Source organism: Caretta caretta, chromosome 1 (assembly GCF_965140235.1).
Source record: "Caretta caretta isolate rCarCar2 chromosome 1, rCarCar1.hap1, whole genome shotgun sequence".
Lineage (NCBI taxonomy): Eukaryota > Metazoa > Chordata > Testudines > Cheloniidae > Caretta > Caretta caretta.
Genome location: NC_134206.1, coordinates 219259400 through 219274024, shown reverse-complemented (window position 1 = coordinate 219274024; position 14625 = coordinate 219259400). Strand labels below are relative to the sequence as shown.

At 49.9% G+C, this 14625-nt stretch overlaps 1 protein-coding gene across 11 annotated transcripts in view; it reads right to left on the bottom strand.

Annotated features, from left to right (window-relative positions):
- Positions 1-14625, bottom strand: part of FOXJ2 (forkhead box J2) — a 34603-nt gene that overhangs the window by 3671 nt on the left and 16307 nt on the right. For 2 of the 11 annotated variants that reach the window (XM_075120594.1, XM_048822970.2), the window contains exons 2-9: positions 10241-10596; positions 9676-9750; positions 7877-7945; positions 7369-7509; positions 6707-6902; positions 3030-3347; positions 1284-1385; positions 531-731 (exon numbers count right to left, since the gene is read on the bottom strand). In XM_075120594.1, the coding sequence (XP_074976695.1) occupies positions 531-731; positions 1284-1385; positions 3030-3347; positions 6707-6902; positions 7369-7509; positions 7877-7945; positions 9676-9750; positions 10241-10573 (1435 nt within the window). In that variant the 5' untranslated portion in view covers positions 10574-10596. Of the gene's footprint in view, positions 1-530; positions 732-1283; positions 1386-3029; positions 3348-6706; positions 6906-7368; positions 7510-7876; positions 7946-9675; positions 9751-10240; positions 10597-10688; positions 10707-11713; positions 11906-13210; positions 13367-14625 lie in introns of those variants that run through there. The other 9 variants (XM_075120571.1, XM_048822898.2, XM_075120573.1 and 6 more) reach the window with 8 other exon arrangements.

Below are 14625 nucleotides of genomic sequence, written 5' to 3'. Positions count from 1 at the left end.
ATCTGGAACAGCCACTCTGGCACCTCTCCACAGACCATCGACAAAACACCTCTCACCTCCTCTTTTTGCCTGTGTGCTTTCTAATTGCTTTCTGTCTGGGTTATTGGCTGCTCAACCACACATACCAGATAATGCCTTCACACCACTATGCACTGTGTTATGAGCACATACATCCCCATCTCTCCTGTACTAAACTCTCTAGAGCCAGGTAGGACCAGTGCTTCATTTGTGCCAAGGCTGGTCAGGCCTCAGCCCCGGCATGTCTGGGCTTGCCACGTTAGTTATAAAAGTAAAAAAATTGCTTGAGTTCCGGCACCTCTTTCATTACAAATTAAGCACTGGGTGGGACACAGTCCGTATGAAAGACACTGACGAAGTCTAAGTGTTTTAGAGCAACATAGCACGAGGCTGTTCAGTGCCATGGTGCTTGGCATGGTGACAAGGTGTCCAGCACCTCTACACAACTGGGAATCCGTCTCACCCATTTGCATGGCATCTTGGGTCCCCCTCCTACCCACCCTGCTGTGTACCTTGGTTCATGGACTGTTCCTGCTTGCCACTATTCAGGGCGCAAGAATCAGAGATTCGGGGGGGCTGCTGAGGGCCCCCCAGGTGAGGGAGCTGACCAGTCTGGGTGAGAAAGTGATTGAGGGAGTCGCAGAGGTTGGCAATGTGGTGCTGATCCAGGGTCCAGTTCTTCCGCTCAGCCTGGCGCAGGCTCTCCATCAGCTCTGCAAGGGCAATGGGGGGGATGAAATCCAGTTACTGCATGCATCGTGCGCCCTCCTCTTGCTTAATCCCTAACCCTCTGGGTACTCCCCTGGGAATCCTCCTTTCCTCATACTCAAGGGGGCTCACCATTTCCTTTCTCACCGCTGTATCCCCTCAGAGAGTCCCTTTCTTCACACTTAGGGCTTCCCCACCCCATGCGCACCTCTAATCTCTGCTGTGCACTCTCTGGAGAGCTGCTTTTTTCTATTCGCAGCATGATGTCTCTGACACATGAGTGGGACAAGCAGCAGCAGGGACTGGGAAGCCATTCATCTATCTTCTAGCTGCCCCCATCACTGCTGTATCTGAGGGCCACAAAAATCTTGAGTGGATTTCTCCTCCCCACAATCCATGAGGCAGGGCAATGCTATTATCTCCATTGTACAGATGGGAACTGAGGCCCAGAGAGGCTGAGTGACTTCCCCCAGGTCACACAGGAAGTGTGTGGCAGAGCAGGGAATTGAACCTGGGTCTCCCACTGGGCCAAGCAAGAGGTGGGATCTCCTACTGACCTGAGAATTGGGAGTGTTCAATGCTAGACCAGTTCAGCCGGTTCACCATCTTGAAGCTTTCCTTCAGGGAGTCAATGTTGGAGCACCACTCAGGGGGGAATGCTGGAAAGCCAGGCAGACAAGTCAGTTACAAGGAAGTAACACCCCTCTTCTCCCACTGGTCCTGGGTTTACAATGGTGCCAGGGGCGCCAGGCCCACCCACAAAAAGGGGCCTTGGCCCAGCCCACTCCACTTGCGCTGCACCCTCAGCTGCTGGCTCCTCTCCACCTCTGGCCCCTCTTCCCCCCACCCTTCACCACTAGCTCCTCTCTGCCAGCCAGCCCAGGGCTTCTCTCCACCCCTTGCCCTGCCCACCGGCTCCTCTTCATCCCAGCTCCTCCCCCCACTCGCTGCTCACTCCTCTCGGCTGACCAACCGGCTGAGTGCTCCTCTCGGGCCCGGTGGCTGCCTGCCAGTGACAGGGGCAGAGAGGAGCCCTCAGCCTCCTCCACTGCAGGCACCAGTGCCAGGCAGGCAGGGCCGGGTGGGGCCCCGGGGGACAGGACCACTCTGTGCTCCTGAGCTTCAGCTGTCCTGCTCCCTAGCACTCTGTTGGGAGGGGGGAATCCCTGCTCTGCGCTGGCTCAGCAGGGCCAGTGAGTGCACCCAGGGGGCAGGGCGTGGGGGAGCGGGTCTGTGGGAGGGTGCTGGGCTATGAGGAGGTGGGGGCACTGGGCAGTGCGGGAGGCTTGTGTGTTTTGGAGTGCTAGGCAGTGGGGGGTCTGTTGGGGGGGCATTGGGCAGTGGGGGAGGTCTGTGTGTGTTGGGGTGCTGGGCAGTGTGCGGAGGCCTGTGGGGGGCACTGTGTAGTTGTGATGGTGGGGCTGTGGGGAAGGACACTGGGCAGTGGTGGGTGGCGGAGATCTGTGTGTGTTGGGGTGCTAGCAAGTGGGGGTTCTGTGTGGGGTGCTGGGCAGTTGTGGTGGGGCTGTGGGCCAGGGGGCACTGGCAGGGGTGGTGGTGTGCAGGGCGCTGTGCATTTGTGGTGGGGGGTGGCGTTGGGCATAAGGACTCTGGGGGGTGCTGGGCATAGGGAGTCAAATGGGTGTTGGGTGGGGGGGCCTTGTGGCACGGCATGGGCCCGCCCCTGAGGGGAAGGGGCAGGCTGGCAACACAGAACGGGGCAGGCCAGTGTGCATCTGGCGACTGCTGGTTTGTAAACAGTGCCTTGCACCGGGATGGGCAGAGCAAGACCGCCCCTGCCATGCCATGACCCATTTCCCCTTGCCAGCTCTTTGCTCCGGGACCAACCTCCCCTTGCCATGATCCACTGCCTCCAAAGGGGTCCACACATATGTTTGGCACCGCGCCCACAAAAGGTTAATCCGGCCCTGTTTTCCACCCATGTAATACAAAATAAACAGAACCTGGCCCTGTCCATTACTTGCCAAAAGACCCTAAATTTGCACTGGACAGAAATTCAGCTTTCCTGGTCATTCAGTGCTCAAACCCCCCCCCCCTTATTTTTGCACCCCATGCCTTGTGGGGCTGGGTCCCCCTCTGCTGGAGGTGAAAGGGGAATGCAGTTTCCAAGTTCACTCAGACCTGAGTTTCAGCCTCTCCCCACCCTTTGTATCTCATCTTCTGAAGTGCCTGGGTGCTGCTGTGAGGGAGCTCAACGCAGGAGCCCTGGGCACCCTACTGGACCCCAACACTGTCCCAGCCCCCTCTGCCCCCAGCAGCTCCCTTCCTCCCCTGCAGCTCACCAAAGCCAGCGTTGTTGATTGAAGCCTGTGAGGGCTGCTGCTGGTGCTGGTGCTGCTGTTGCTGTGGGTGGGTGTGCGCGTGATGCTGCTGGTGCTGGTGGTACCCTCCATGCTGCATCGGGGGTGGGTGCATGGACATCACAGGTGGGGGGCCATAGCCATCGCCACCCTGCTGCTTGCCCCCCTGGGGTGGACAGCCCTCTGGGCTCGGGGTGTGGAGGGGGGGAGCAGCCCCCACTGACGAGGGGCCCTGCGGCTGCTGGTACATGTAGTAGTTGTGATTGGAGGGCTGCATGTCGCCAAGGAGAGAAGAGAAACCTGCAAGGGGGGAGTAACAAAAGTTAAGAGACGTGGGTAAGGCGGCTGTCAAGCTCCAACACCTGCCTGTGTGCGACTTCGTCCCACTGACCCTAATGACGCACTCAGTCCTTCGCGTGCCCTCTAGAGGCTCAAACAGATAGCACATGACCCGAGCCTTTCCAAGTCTAAGTAATGGCCACGTTTCTATTTAGAATCATAGAATATCAGGGCTGGAAGGGACCTCAGGAGGTCATCTAGTCCCACCCCCTGCTCAAAGCAGGACCCATCCCCAATTTTTGCCCCAAATGGCCCCCTCAAGGATTGAACTCACAACCCAGGGTTTAGCAGGCCAGTGCTCAAACCACTGAGCTATCCCTCCCCAAGTTTTTCCAAAATTGAACTCATTCTCCTGAAATGTCACATACGTGGGGTTCTGCTGGAGGAGACGGTGTGGCACAAAGCTGAAGTTAGACAAGACATTTAGATGTTTTGTTAGATGTTAGTTTCCTTTTGCGGGTGTGGTATGGTTTTTGTTGTTGTTCTTGCATTTGTAGCTCAAAAGCACTCGGTCTAGAAACTTTGCCGCTTCTCTAATGTAAATAACTAGAGGGTTGCACATTCTGTTGTTTTGGTTGGCTCAGTGCATTGCACACGTCAGAGGCTCCTTGCCTTCCTCCATGCCCTCCATAAACTCCCTGCGTGCCACCATCCCATCCCCTCTTTTTTTAGGACTCTGCAACCCTTCCACACCATTCCCCAAGCCAGGGGGCTCTGATATTTTGGAGAGGAGACATGGGGGTACACACTTTCCACATCCCCTCCCCCCATGCTAGCAGCTCTGTATTTCTCCCGTGGCCCTCGGTTCTCCCACACACTAGAGTACCCCATTCCCCCCCCCCCCACACACACACACACCATGACAAGAATTCTGTGTGAACCCTCATTCCTCCCCACCCCCTTCTCATTTCTTTTATTTCTGTCTGGGACATGTCATTCAAGGTGTCAACATTTTAAAACTGTATTGGGAAGAAGGGCAAAGCTGAGACGGGGATATTGTTTTGCAGGAAGGTATTAATAACTGCCATCAACTTGTCCTTTGATCTCTAGACAATTACAGAGGTGGCTGAAACTGCTGGATTTGCTAATCAGATACCAGGGGCTCTATGTGCCAGCCATTTTCTCCTTTTGGTTTTCCAGTCATCACCAAAATCTACAGGGTTCTGCCCATTAATGCCTAGAACATTCCCTGAAATCTTGCAATTGATCAGATGCAGCATTCAAATATATTGTGCTACTGACAAACATCCTAACACAGAAATGCCTGCCATCAAGCTGAATGTGAGATCTTGATTTAGCTGGCCAACAAGCCAAACAACCCCAACCCCATCTCAATTTCTCAGGCTTCTTCAGGACACTGTAAAAGTAGCAATTAAAGGGCACATGCACACTTGGTTTTGCCTTCAGAAGTCACCTTTAAGTCACTGTTACGAATGAATAACCTCAATTTTTTTGGTCTGGGTTTTCTAATACTACTCTGGCAGCTTTCATCCTCAAGTGCTCTACAGAGTCTATATAAGGGTCACTCTCACACTGCTGAAATGCAGCTGCCTCTGGGGGGAAGGCAACAACTGTTTAACAGCCACACAACACAGAAGAAGAGACAAAAACTGCCTTCAGCTGAAGCTGTGAAAGGAATTTAGGACAGCACAAATATTTACCAAGCAGTACTTTGGCATGGAGAATGGAGAGAACACTCCTAGTCAAGATTTTCAGAACTGGCTGCCAAAAGTTAGGCTATGCCCATAGCTTGCCACCTAAATAAGGGGCCTAATTTTCAGAAGAGCTGAGCACTCCGAAACTTCCACTGATTTCAAAAACCCTAACTTGACTGAAAGGGGAGCTTAGTCTCCCTGGCTGGTTCAATCCTTTGGCTCTCAGCTAAGATTGCCAAGGAGGGATTAGCTAGTTTTGGCGATGATGGGAACAGAACGGAGACCAGCCAGACAAGCCACCTGTACCACAATTGTTTTCAGGCAGTAGCAATATGAGCTGAACTTGAGCAATCTAAATGAAAGGCCAAGTATACCCCTGCCAAACCCCCGGAACTATCCATTCCCTGCAATGGGGCTCCTGACTCAATCATCAGAAGTAGGCTTTGGTTGTACATCTTAACCAAGAGCTGCACCTCTGTGGGCACAGCACCCCTGTCGCTGAGGTCAGTACAGACTCAGAGGGGAAAGCACGCCAGCTGAGTCACCAGCACAACTTCTTGCAGCACCATGAGTTTCCCTTTGGTGTCCAACTCTGGACAAAACCTGACGCTGCTTAGCTTATGAGAGCTGCTGGTCTCCCAACAGTTATGGGGTTGGACTTTTTGTACAGCACCGAGCACAATGGGGCCCTCCTCTATGACTAGGGCTTGTCGGCATTATGGTAATACAAACAATAAATCATTATTACTGTTGTCACAGAAGAGCTGTGACTGCACGGAGTCCTTCTGCTTGTAGGTTTGTTTGATTCTGCTAGAGTAGCAGGGTTTGTCTGCAGTGTGGAAAGACTGACTGACTGACTGAAAGTTGAGTGATTATTGATATATGGTAGGTCCTGGTTTCATAATATTGCCCTACCCATACCAGACTGATCTTTTCAAGGATGTCTCTCTTTAAATATAGGGACAGCAAGCTGAAATTGTTCAAGGTTTTCTGCATCCCCTATTCTTGTCGCAAGTGTGACACTGCCCTCTGGTGGCTGTTCCCTGAATCACAGAATCCAGAGGAATTCAAGATGAAAATGGATTAGTAGGTTATATCTTGTCCACTCCACCCTATCCCTTCCTCTACAGTTATTCTCTAGTGCTTTGTCCAGTCCTACTTTTAAGCGACGCAAGTGATGGGAACTTGCACCCCCTCCTTTGAAGAGACCCTTCCACAGCCTAATATCATCCCACTACCTTTAGTTTATGCCAACTAACTGTCGGTCTCCTGCGATTTACAACTTGACAATACCTGCACCTTTAGATGGCAATTCATGACCTCAGACCGCCACATATTTATCTTTTCAAGCCTTTCTTCACAAGCTGATCCTTCCAGCCCTTTAGGAATTTTTCTTGCTCCTTCTGACTCAACATCAGCTATTTTTAAAAATCATTGTTAGTTCTACAGAAAGAGAGAGAAGGGCTGACTCACTGAGAGAGCAGAATTTCTGGACTGCACATTGTGTGTGTGCTGGGAGGAGCTAGAGCATTTGAAAGCAGGGGAACCCTCTTTTCACATGCTGCTAGAAAGAGGATGTGACTGAGAGATGCCGGTAGGGGCATTACTAGGGGATATCACAGGGGCACACATACAATGCGCCATACGTCTAAGCCAGGTACTCACCGTGCTGGGAAGAGGACGATTTCTCCAGCATGGATTTATAGAGGTTTCGGAAAGACCAGCTCAGGTCCTGGAAGTTGATCTCAGAGTAGGAGAACTTGAAGTCGTGGTTAGTACTGTAGAGCGGGGGTGGCACATCTGCCCCTTCACGTCCCTGCCCTCCTGCCACAGTGGCTGCCACATCCACGGGCCCTGTGCCCTGCTAAAGACCAGACAATGATATGGAAAAAAATATCTAAATAGATCATTGGCTTTGTAACTTCAGGAATTTGAGGGGGAAGGTAGGGGCTTGCTCCCAGAAAAAGAACACCCAGCAAATCCCATATCACCTGTCTGTCTCCCCCTCAAAATCCTTGCAACTCTCCTACCAGAATGGGGGACTCCATCCTCCTCTCCCTCCCAGGGACATACTAGCTCCAGCTCATCCTCCAGCCACTTCACACCCTAATGGCTTTATCCCTGCCCAGTCTGCTCCTTTCCCCTGTTCCACTTCCTCCCTACTTCCCTCCTGGTCACTGATCTCCCCTCTTCAGCCCACTGTTTCCATTCTTCCCTATGGCCCTCCCCATCACTGATTTACTCTTCCATCTATGTCACCCTATCCCCCTTTCTCCCTTACCCTGTCTCTCACTTTGCCCATCTCCACCCCCTCCTCTGCCGCTCACCTGACTGTAGCTGGCAATGGGTGTGGTGCTCTGCAGCGATAGCTGAGGGGTAGCCTCAGGGGGCAGAGAGGCTTCTGTGCTGACTGGGAGAGCCCCCCGTGGGCTCTTATTCGCCTCTTGTTCTGGGGAGTCCTGTGATAACTGTGAGCAGGGGGACAAAAGAAGAGGCAAGGAAATCAGAAACAGACAGAGAAGGGAAGCAGCAGATGAGAAGCCAGCTCCCCATTGTACAAGCTTCTGCCCTAGGAAAGCAAGGTACTGGCTGTAGTGGAAGAACATTCAAGAGGACAAAGCCGCTCTTCAGACAGGACTAGATGGCGCTCTTGGGTGACAGCAACAGAAGCCACATGGTGGGGACAAGAGGAGAATTCAGACTCCATGTTCACCTCCCCACAGACACGTCCTGTTTCCCCAATGGGACCCCAAGCAGGAAAGACTCCCTGCTGGAGTTAAGAGGGGAGTTCAGCCCTCCCCAGCCCCATCTGCTCCCGGAAAGAACCACACTCACATCATCGTCTGGAGGGTGCCGCCTCTTGCGGGAGATATCTGGGCAGGAATCTATTGTCCAATAAGAACCCTGGAAAGAAAATCCAGTGGTGAGAGGAACTCCCTGCTGCAGGATGTTACTGAGACCCACAGAGCAGAACATCAACTAATATATCAATGTCCATGCTACAGTGCATGAGCTAATGCCAGCTGGGCATCAGGAAGATGTTTTCCTCCTGTAGTATAGGACTGCACAGTGAAGTACATTGCTATTGTGGGAATTTCACGCCTTCCTCTGAAGCTCCAGGTGCCAGCTACCCTGAGAGACAGGTCAAGAGAAAACATAAACAAAGGGTCTGATCCAGCATGGCAGGAGATGGCCTAGCCTAGTGCATCCTTTATGCCTGCACACCCCATCAATGTCCTCTGCCTTTCATGGGATTTCTTTGTTAGTAATAAGAGTATAGACCAATTAAGCTATAATGATCAGAGTGGGCAAGATGACCTAAAAGCATGTTTGCTAGGAAATTTCTGAAGACCCAGTTCCAAACGGTGGTTTGGTGCTTGGCCGGCTGACTCTTGCTCGTGGTCTAACTAATAACTTATGTGGGGTTGGGACTTCCCCCAGGTCAGACTGGGAGTCATCTTGGGGATTTTTCACCTTCGTCTGCAGCATGTGGGTACAGGTCACTTGCCAGGATTATCTGGGTATATCTCACTTACTCGTTTCAATGCCACTGCAGGGCCATGGGGCTCTTGTGCACCTCAGTCCCTTCTATTCTCTGCCTGTGGTGCAAACTGGTTTGGTCTCATTTTGATTGTTGGATTTAGCATGCAGGTGTTAGCGGCCTGTGACACACAAGTGGTCAGACTAGTTGGTCTGGAGGCCCCTTCTGGCCTTAAACTCTAGGACTGTTATTAACCTCCGATTGTGATTTAAATTGATCTTTACAACGGCAGGACACGATGGCCTTAGAAGTGAAGGCCAACCTCCATACTAGCATGCAGCCAGTTAGGGTTTACAGAAACAGGGCATTATCACTAACTGAGCCTTATGAGTTGTGATCCCCAAAATAATGATTACCTAGATACCCAGTCCCTTAACAGTGATCTGCAAAGAAAAAAAGAATCCGGGCTTGGGCCCTTTTCTGAAGCATTATGATATAGAAAAAAAGACTTATGAGGTTCCTGTCAATATATTTACATTAGTAATATCAGAATTTCTTTTTTGCTTGGTAGTCTCCCTTGGGAACTCAGAGATGCAGCTTGGGCGTTTCGTCTTCAGCCCTTACTGAAGGTGCAGAGATGCTGAATTTTTAGCAAAGCGAGCTTTTCTTACAACTGTTTTGGGGTATTTGAGTTCAGTGGATGATAACAATATTTTTAAAACCCAAAGTTATAAAACAGCTTTAAACAAATATCAGTTCTGCTCTCAGGTGCTTGGATTTCATTTCCCTGGTATCCTTGATGTAATAATCCTTCCAGTTCTCTAGTCACCCATGATGTCTTTCAAGCAGAACAGGTAATACAAGATCTGCATTTCAAAGATTGGGGAAGAAAAAAAAAAAGGCAGAGAAAAAAATATTTCAATCTAAGTAAAGATCACAAGGCAGGGGGGAAAAGGTGGGCTGACAGCCATTTTCATTTCTTTGCAGGTCCTTTTAGTGTATGTTTCTGGAGTCTTCAAACACAGCAGTACATCTCATTGCTTTAACATATATACTACATATTTAAAAGTTTTAACCACCTGGGCAGAAAGGGCAACACTGGCTTATTCCCTGTGGTGTAAGTGACTCACCCGGGAACATGTCAATTTCTTACCTTCCCAGGATCATCTCTCGGTCGAGGCACCTTTCGAAAACATTTATTCAGAGACAGGTTGTGGCGAATGGAGTTCTGCAGAGGGACGGAGAGAAGTAAATAAATGTTATGTAGGAAGGATAAGGACTGCAGAGGAAACTGAAGACTTCTGTGTATGCCCAGGATGGGGTGAGAGATCACTCAAGGCCAAAGCTGTCTATGTACACGCAGGATGTGCCAGGACAGAGACTAAGAAAAGGAGAGGGATGGATAGTTCTGGAGACCAAGGCCTTCTGTGTATGCCCACAGAAGGTACAGTGAGGATGGTATTTGGGCCAGGAAGGGATTGGCAGAGAGTACTTTTGTGGGCCCTTCTTAATAGGGAGGGGGACCTCCACATGTATAAATCAATCAATTCTAGGGAAATTAAGGGTTATTTGGCTCTGCACTTCCTCCAGCTGGTAACTAGAGCTTTGCCTTTACACCTGGCTCTTTTCTTTGCTTAGTGGGAACGTTTTGTACTGAGAAAAGAAAATGCGCTCTCTTAAGGTGGTGCAGACTTTGCACTAGCCACAGTGTTCCTCACCTTCCATCCGATGCCAGCATTCTTGTAGTAGGGGAAGTTGTCGCAGATCCAACGGTAGATCTCGCTAAGTGTCATCTTCTTGGCAGGCGATGAGTTGATGGCATAGGTAATCAGAGTGGCATAGCTGTAGCGCGGTTTCCCATCCTGGTGCACTGCAGCCTCATCCTTACTCAGGGTGGCATTGGGGTCAGTGGGAGAGCCTGGGGGGCACTTCCGGGCAGCCCCTGGGGGCCCCGCCTGCGAGGAACCCCCTAGTTTCTCAATAGTAGCTCGCAGGGTGAGCTGGGGGAGCCAGTCTATGGAAGTGAGGCTGCTTTCCAGGTCAGAGGCCATGATGCCAGAAGCCGGAGTGTCTGCTGGGGAGAGAGGAACAAACGGGACTGATGAAATACAAGCAAATTGTGCCTTGATAGTGGAGGGAAAGATGCACTCCCCCACATCAGCGTACCTTTCTGAAGAGCTTCTTGCTCACTGGTCACAGCCAGGGAAGGTTGTGTCACTACAGACCTGGGACTGTATCCCTGGGAGGACAACCCTGCTTGCTGATAAGCTTACACAGTTTGTCCTGGAGTAGTAACCTAGTCCTGCTCTGTGTATCCTAGTCAGACTCAGGTAAGGGAACGAGGAGAGGAGAGGGATCTATCCTGGGGAGTGGGGCCATTCCACCTGCTGTAGCACACCATGACACCATCCCCTTCATCATCTGCCAGCTGTAGCCTAATAAAGTCACCTCCTCATCTCAGGAGTGGGATCATAGCTAGGGAGGAATGTCCCTCATGTTGTATCCAAGTCACACCTAAATAAGATCACCTGTATGGGTCAGGACTGGCAATATATTCATTGGGGGTGGGGGGAGGAATTTCTTCTCCATGGCCTGAGGTAATCTCTCTCTACATCATATCACATTGTATCCAACCCAGTTTGTAAGCTTCTTGGGGCAGGGATCATAAAAAATCGCCGCCCCCCCACCTATAGTGGTATATACACATAATTATATCAACCACATCAAGGACAGACTGAGACTGGACTGAAAACAGAATCATTATAATTAAGACTTTGCTTTTCTTTAGCCCTTTTTTCCTAAGGATCTCAAAGAATTTTACGGAATTAAGTCTCATGAAATGCAGGTAAGTATTATATCCCCAAGTTGAGAAATCTGAGGCACATACAGGAGAAGTGACATGACCAATGTTACACAGTGTCAGGGATGATCTAGATAAATTTAGTTCTGCCATGAGTTCAGGGGACTGGACTAGATGACCTCTCGAGGTCCCTTCCAGTCCTACGTACAGTGAGTCTGTAGTATGGTAGAGAACTGAACTAGGGTCTCTTGACTCTGATCTTTGCCTTAGTCATAAGACCATATTTCTCCTCATAAAAATAAAGCACCTCTGCCCAGTGTGAGCAGTAATTATACCCAAACGTTCAATTCAAGTGGACACATTTTAAAAATAAAACAATATATTTGGTAACCTGTGTGAAATGGGCAGGTACATCACCATCCAGGTTCTAGGGGTCAGGTCATCATTAAAAACCAACATCAAAACTGGCACTAATTGGCTGCACCAAGGACTGAATTCCCCTCTCATCCCTGCCAGTGATGGTCCCTTTGAATCTGGGCTGAGATAGTTAGTTTGCATGACTGCAGCCTGCACTGTACCTGTTCTGGAGATAAAGAGGGGAATTAAGTCTTTAGGGGCTGCAAGTTCTGCACCTTTCACCAGTATGAAACTCACTTTTAAAAAGATCGCTGTACATAGATGCATGTCAGCACACATAAAGGTAACAGTCGAACACAAACACCACATTCCGGTAACAAATTAATCTCACACACACACACACAGAGATAACAGACTAACATGAACACGCCCTACTCAGGAAAAAAACATCAGGTGGCGCCTCCTACTAAGTGCATCACCCACACTGACTGGATCAGCTGAGGCAGGGAGACACCCATCTGAGTGAGTGTCACCAGTAGATATCCTTTCTAAATATAGATCCAGACGTGCATGCATCCAGCACCTTTGTACACAGACACAATTCCCAGCTTCTTTCACACAACACCCTGCACTCACACACCACAGTGTTCTCACAACACAAAAGCACACCCAGCCTTCACTCCCAACACACACACAACCCAGGGCTTTCAAATACACACACATACTCACACACAGGGTGAGAAAACCTGGATTTGTGCTGGAAATGGCCCAACCTGATGATCACTTTAGATAAGCTATTACCAGCAGGACAGTGGGATGGGAGGAGGTATTGTTTCATATTCTCTGTGTGTATATAAAGTCTGCCGCAGTTTCCACGGTATGCATCCGATGAAGTGAGCTGTAGCTCACGAAAGCTCATGCTCAAATAAATTGGTTAGTCTCTAAGGTGCCACAAGTACTCCTTTTCCATTTTCACACACACACACTCACTCACTACATAGAATATTCAGGGCTCAAACACCCATGCACCCAAACAGTCAGACACTATCCAGTGCTCAAACACAACAACCAACACTGTCTCAAACACCCAGCACTCAGACAACATCTCTCTAATCACACAGCCAACATACACACACAAAAGTGAAACTATGCCATCACCACATCTGTAGCTAGTGGAAACATTATTCTGCTTCTGGAGCGGAGAGAATGAGGAAAGAAAAGACCCAACTGCAACTTACTTATCTCCCCACCACCAGCCATTCCACCAGATACAATAGTGATGAGCTAGAGCAGGGGTGGGCAAACTTTTTGGCCTGATGGCCACATCTGGGTGGGGAAATTGCATGCAGGGCCATGAATGTAGGGCTGGGGCAGGGGTGCGGGAGGGAGTGTGGAGTGTGGGAGGGGGTGCGGTGTGCAGGAAGGGGCTCAGGGCAAGGGGTTGGGGTGCAGGAGGGGACTCAGGGCAGGGAGCTGGGGTGCGGGGTGCAGGAGGAGTTCGGGGTACAAGCTCCGGCCCAGCACCACTTACCTTGAGCGGCTGCAGGGTGGCAGCAGCGCGCAGCAGGACTAAGGCAGGCTCCCTGCCTGCCCTGGCCCTGCGCCACTCCCGGAAGTGGCCAGCATGTCTGGTAGTGGCTCTTGGAGGTGGCGTGGAGCAGGCAGCTCTGCCATGCACTGCCCTCGCCTGCAGATACCACCCCTGAAACTCCCACTGGCCACGGTTCCCCGTTCCTGGCCAATGGGAGCTGCAGGGGGCGGTGCCTGCAGACGAGGGCAGCGCTTGGAGCCCTCTGCCCCCCCAGGGGCCGCAGGGACGTGGCGCTGGCTGATTCCGGGAGCGGTGCGGGGCTAAGGCAGGCAGGGAGCCTGCCTTAGCCCCGCTATGCCACGGGGCTGGCAATCCCCTGGGCCGGACTGAAAGCCCTGAAGGGCCGGATCCGGCCCGCGGGCTGTAGTTTGCCCTCCCCTGAGCTAGAGTAATACAGCAATCTTGACAGGTACGGTTGCATCAGGCCTTCCATTGCAAGCCCATTTTCAGCTGCACATAACTTATTGAAAATATCTCCTTTCAGGCTGAAGGCTGAAACTGGTCTCATCCCAAAGAATTTTTTTTTTTTTTTTAAAGCTTGAGCAGAATCCATCCACCCTTTTTTGGAATTATACAAGGGTGAAATAACTATAAATTTTCCCAGTGTAAAAAACCATGCAAACAAACAAAAAATGTTCTTAGTGTCTATATAACTTAAAAACAGCAGAATTTCAATACTATGCAACTTTCCACAGTGTGGCCTCATTAAGGACTCATCTCAAGGCCAACTTGGGAGAAAAGAAATACAAAATAAATAGCAACTAAATATTCCATTTTGTAAGTGTGCATTACAAAACTTCTATCATTTAATATGTACAGGACTATAGAATAACAAAACTAATATGGAGCTGTGATTTCATGCTGCTATTTCATTATGGAAATGAATATTTGTGTAAGATTTTAACTATACAACCCTGGAATTATGAAGTAAAATAAAACAGAGCTAAAAAATTCTCTCTCTTTTTCAATGTTATGCTACTTTAAGATTCAAATTTGAAACATCCGAAATTCAGCAAATGCAAAAGTTACAGTTTTCACAGGACTTTTATCAAGCTTAATTTAGGAGTCACTAATGCATCTCCATAATTAATGCAAGTTTTGAATTTATACATACACATGGATCACCCACTGCTTAAACATAGCTGTTTCTGGGGTGAAACACAGCAACTGTTTTAAGAGTACCCAGCCACACTAAATAACAGGTTAGGATGGGAAGTGAAGAAGAATCCTGTATCCAATAGAAATTGGACGGAAAGTTTTGGGGAAAGAGTACAATTTCCAAAGGCGAAGTTTGGCCACAATTTTGGATTTATTGTTCTGTCTCTTATTAGAGGTGCTATGGGGTATTTAATGAC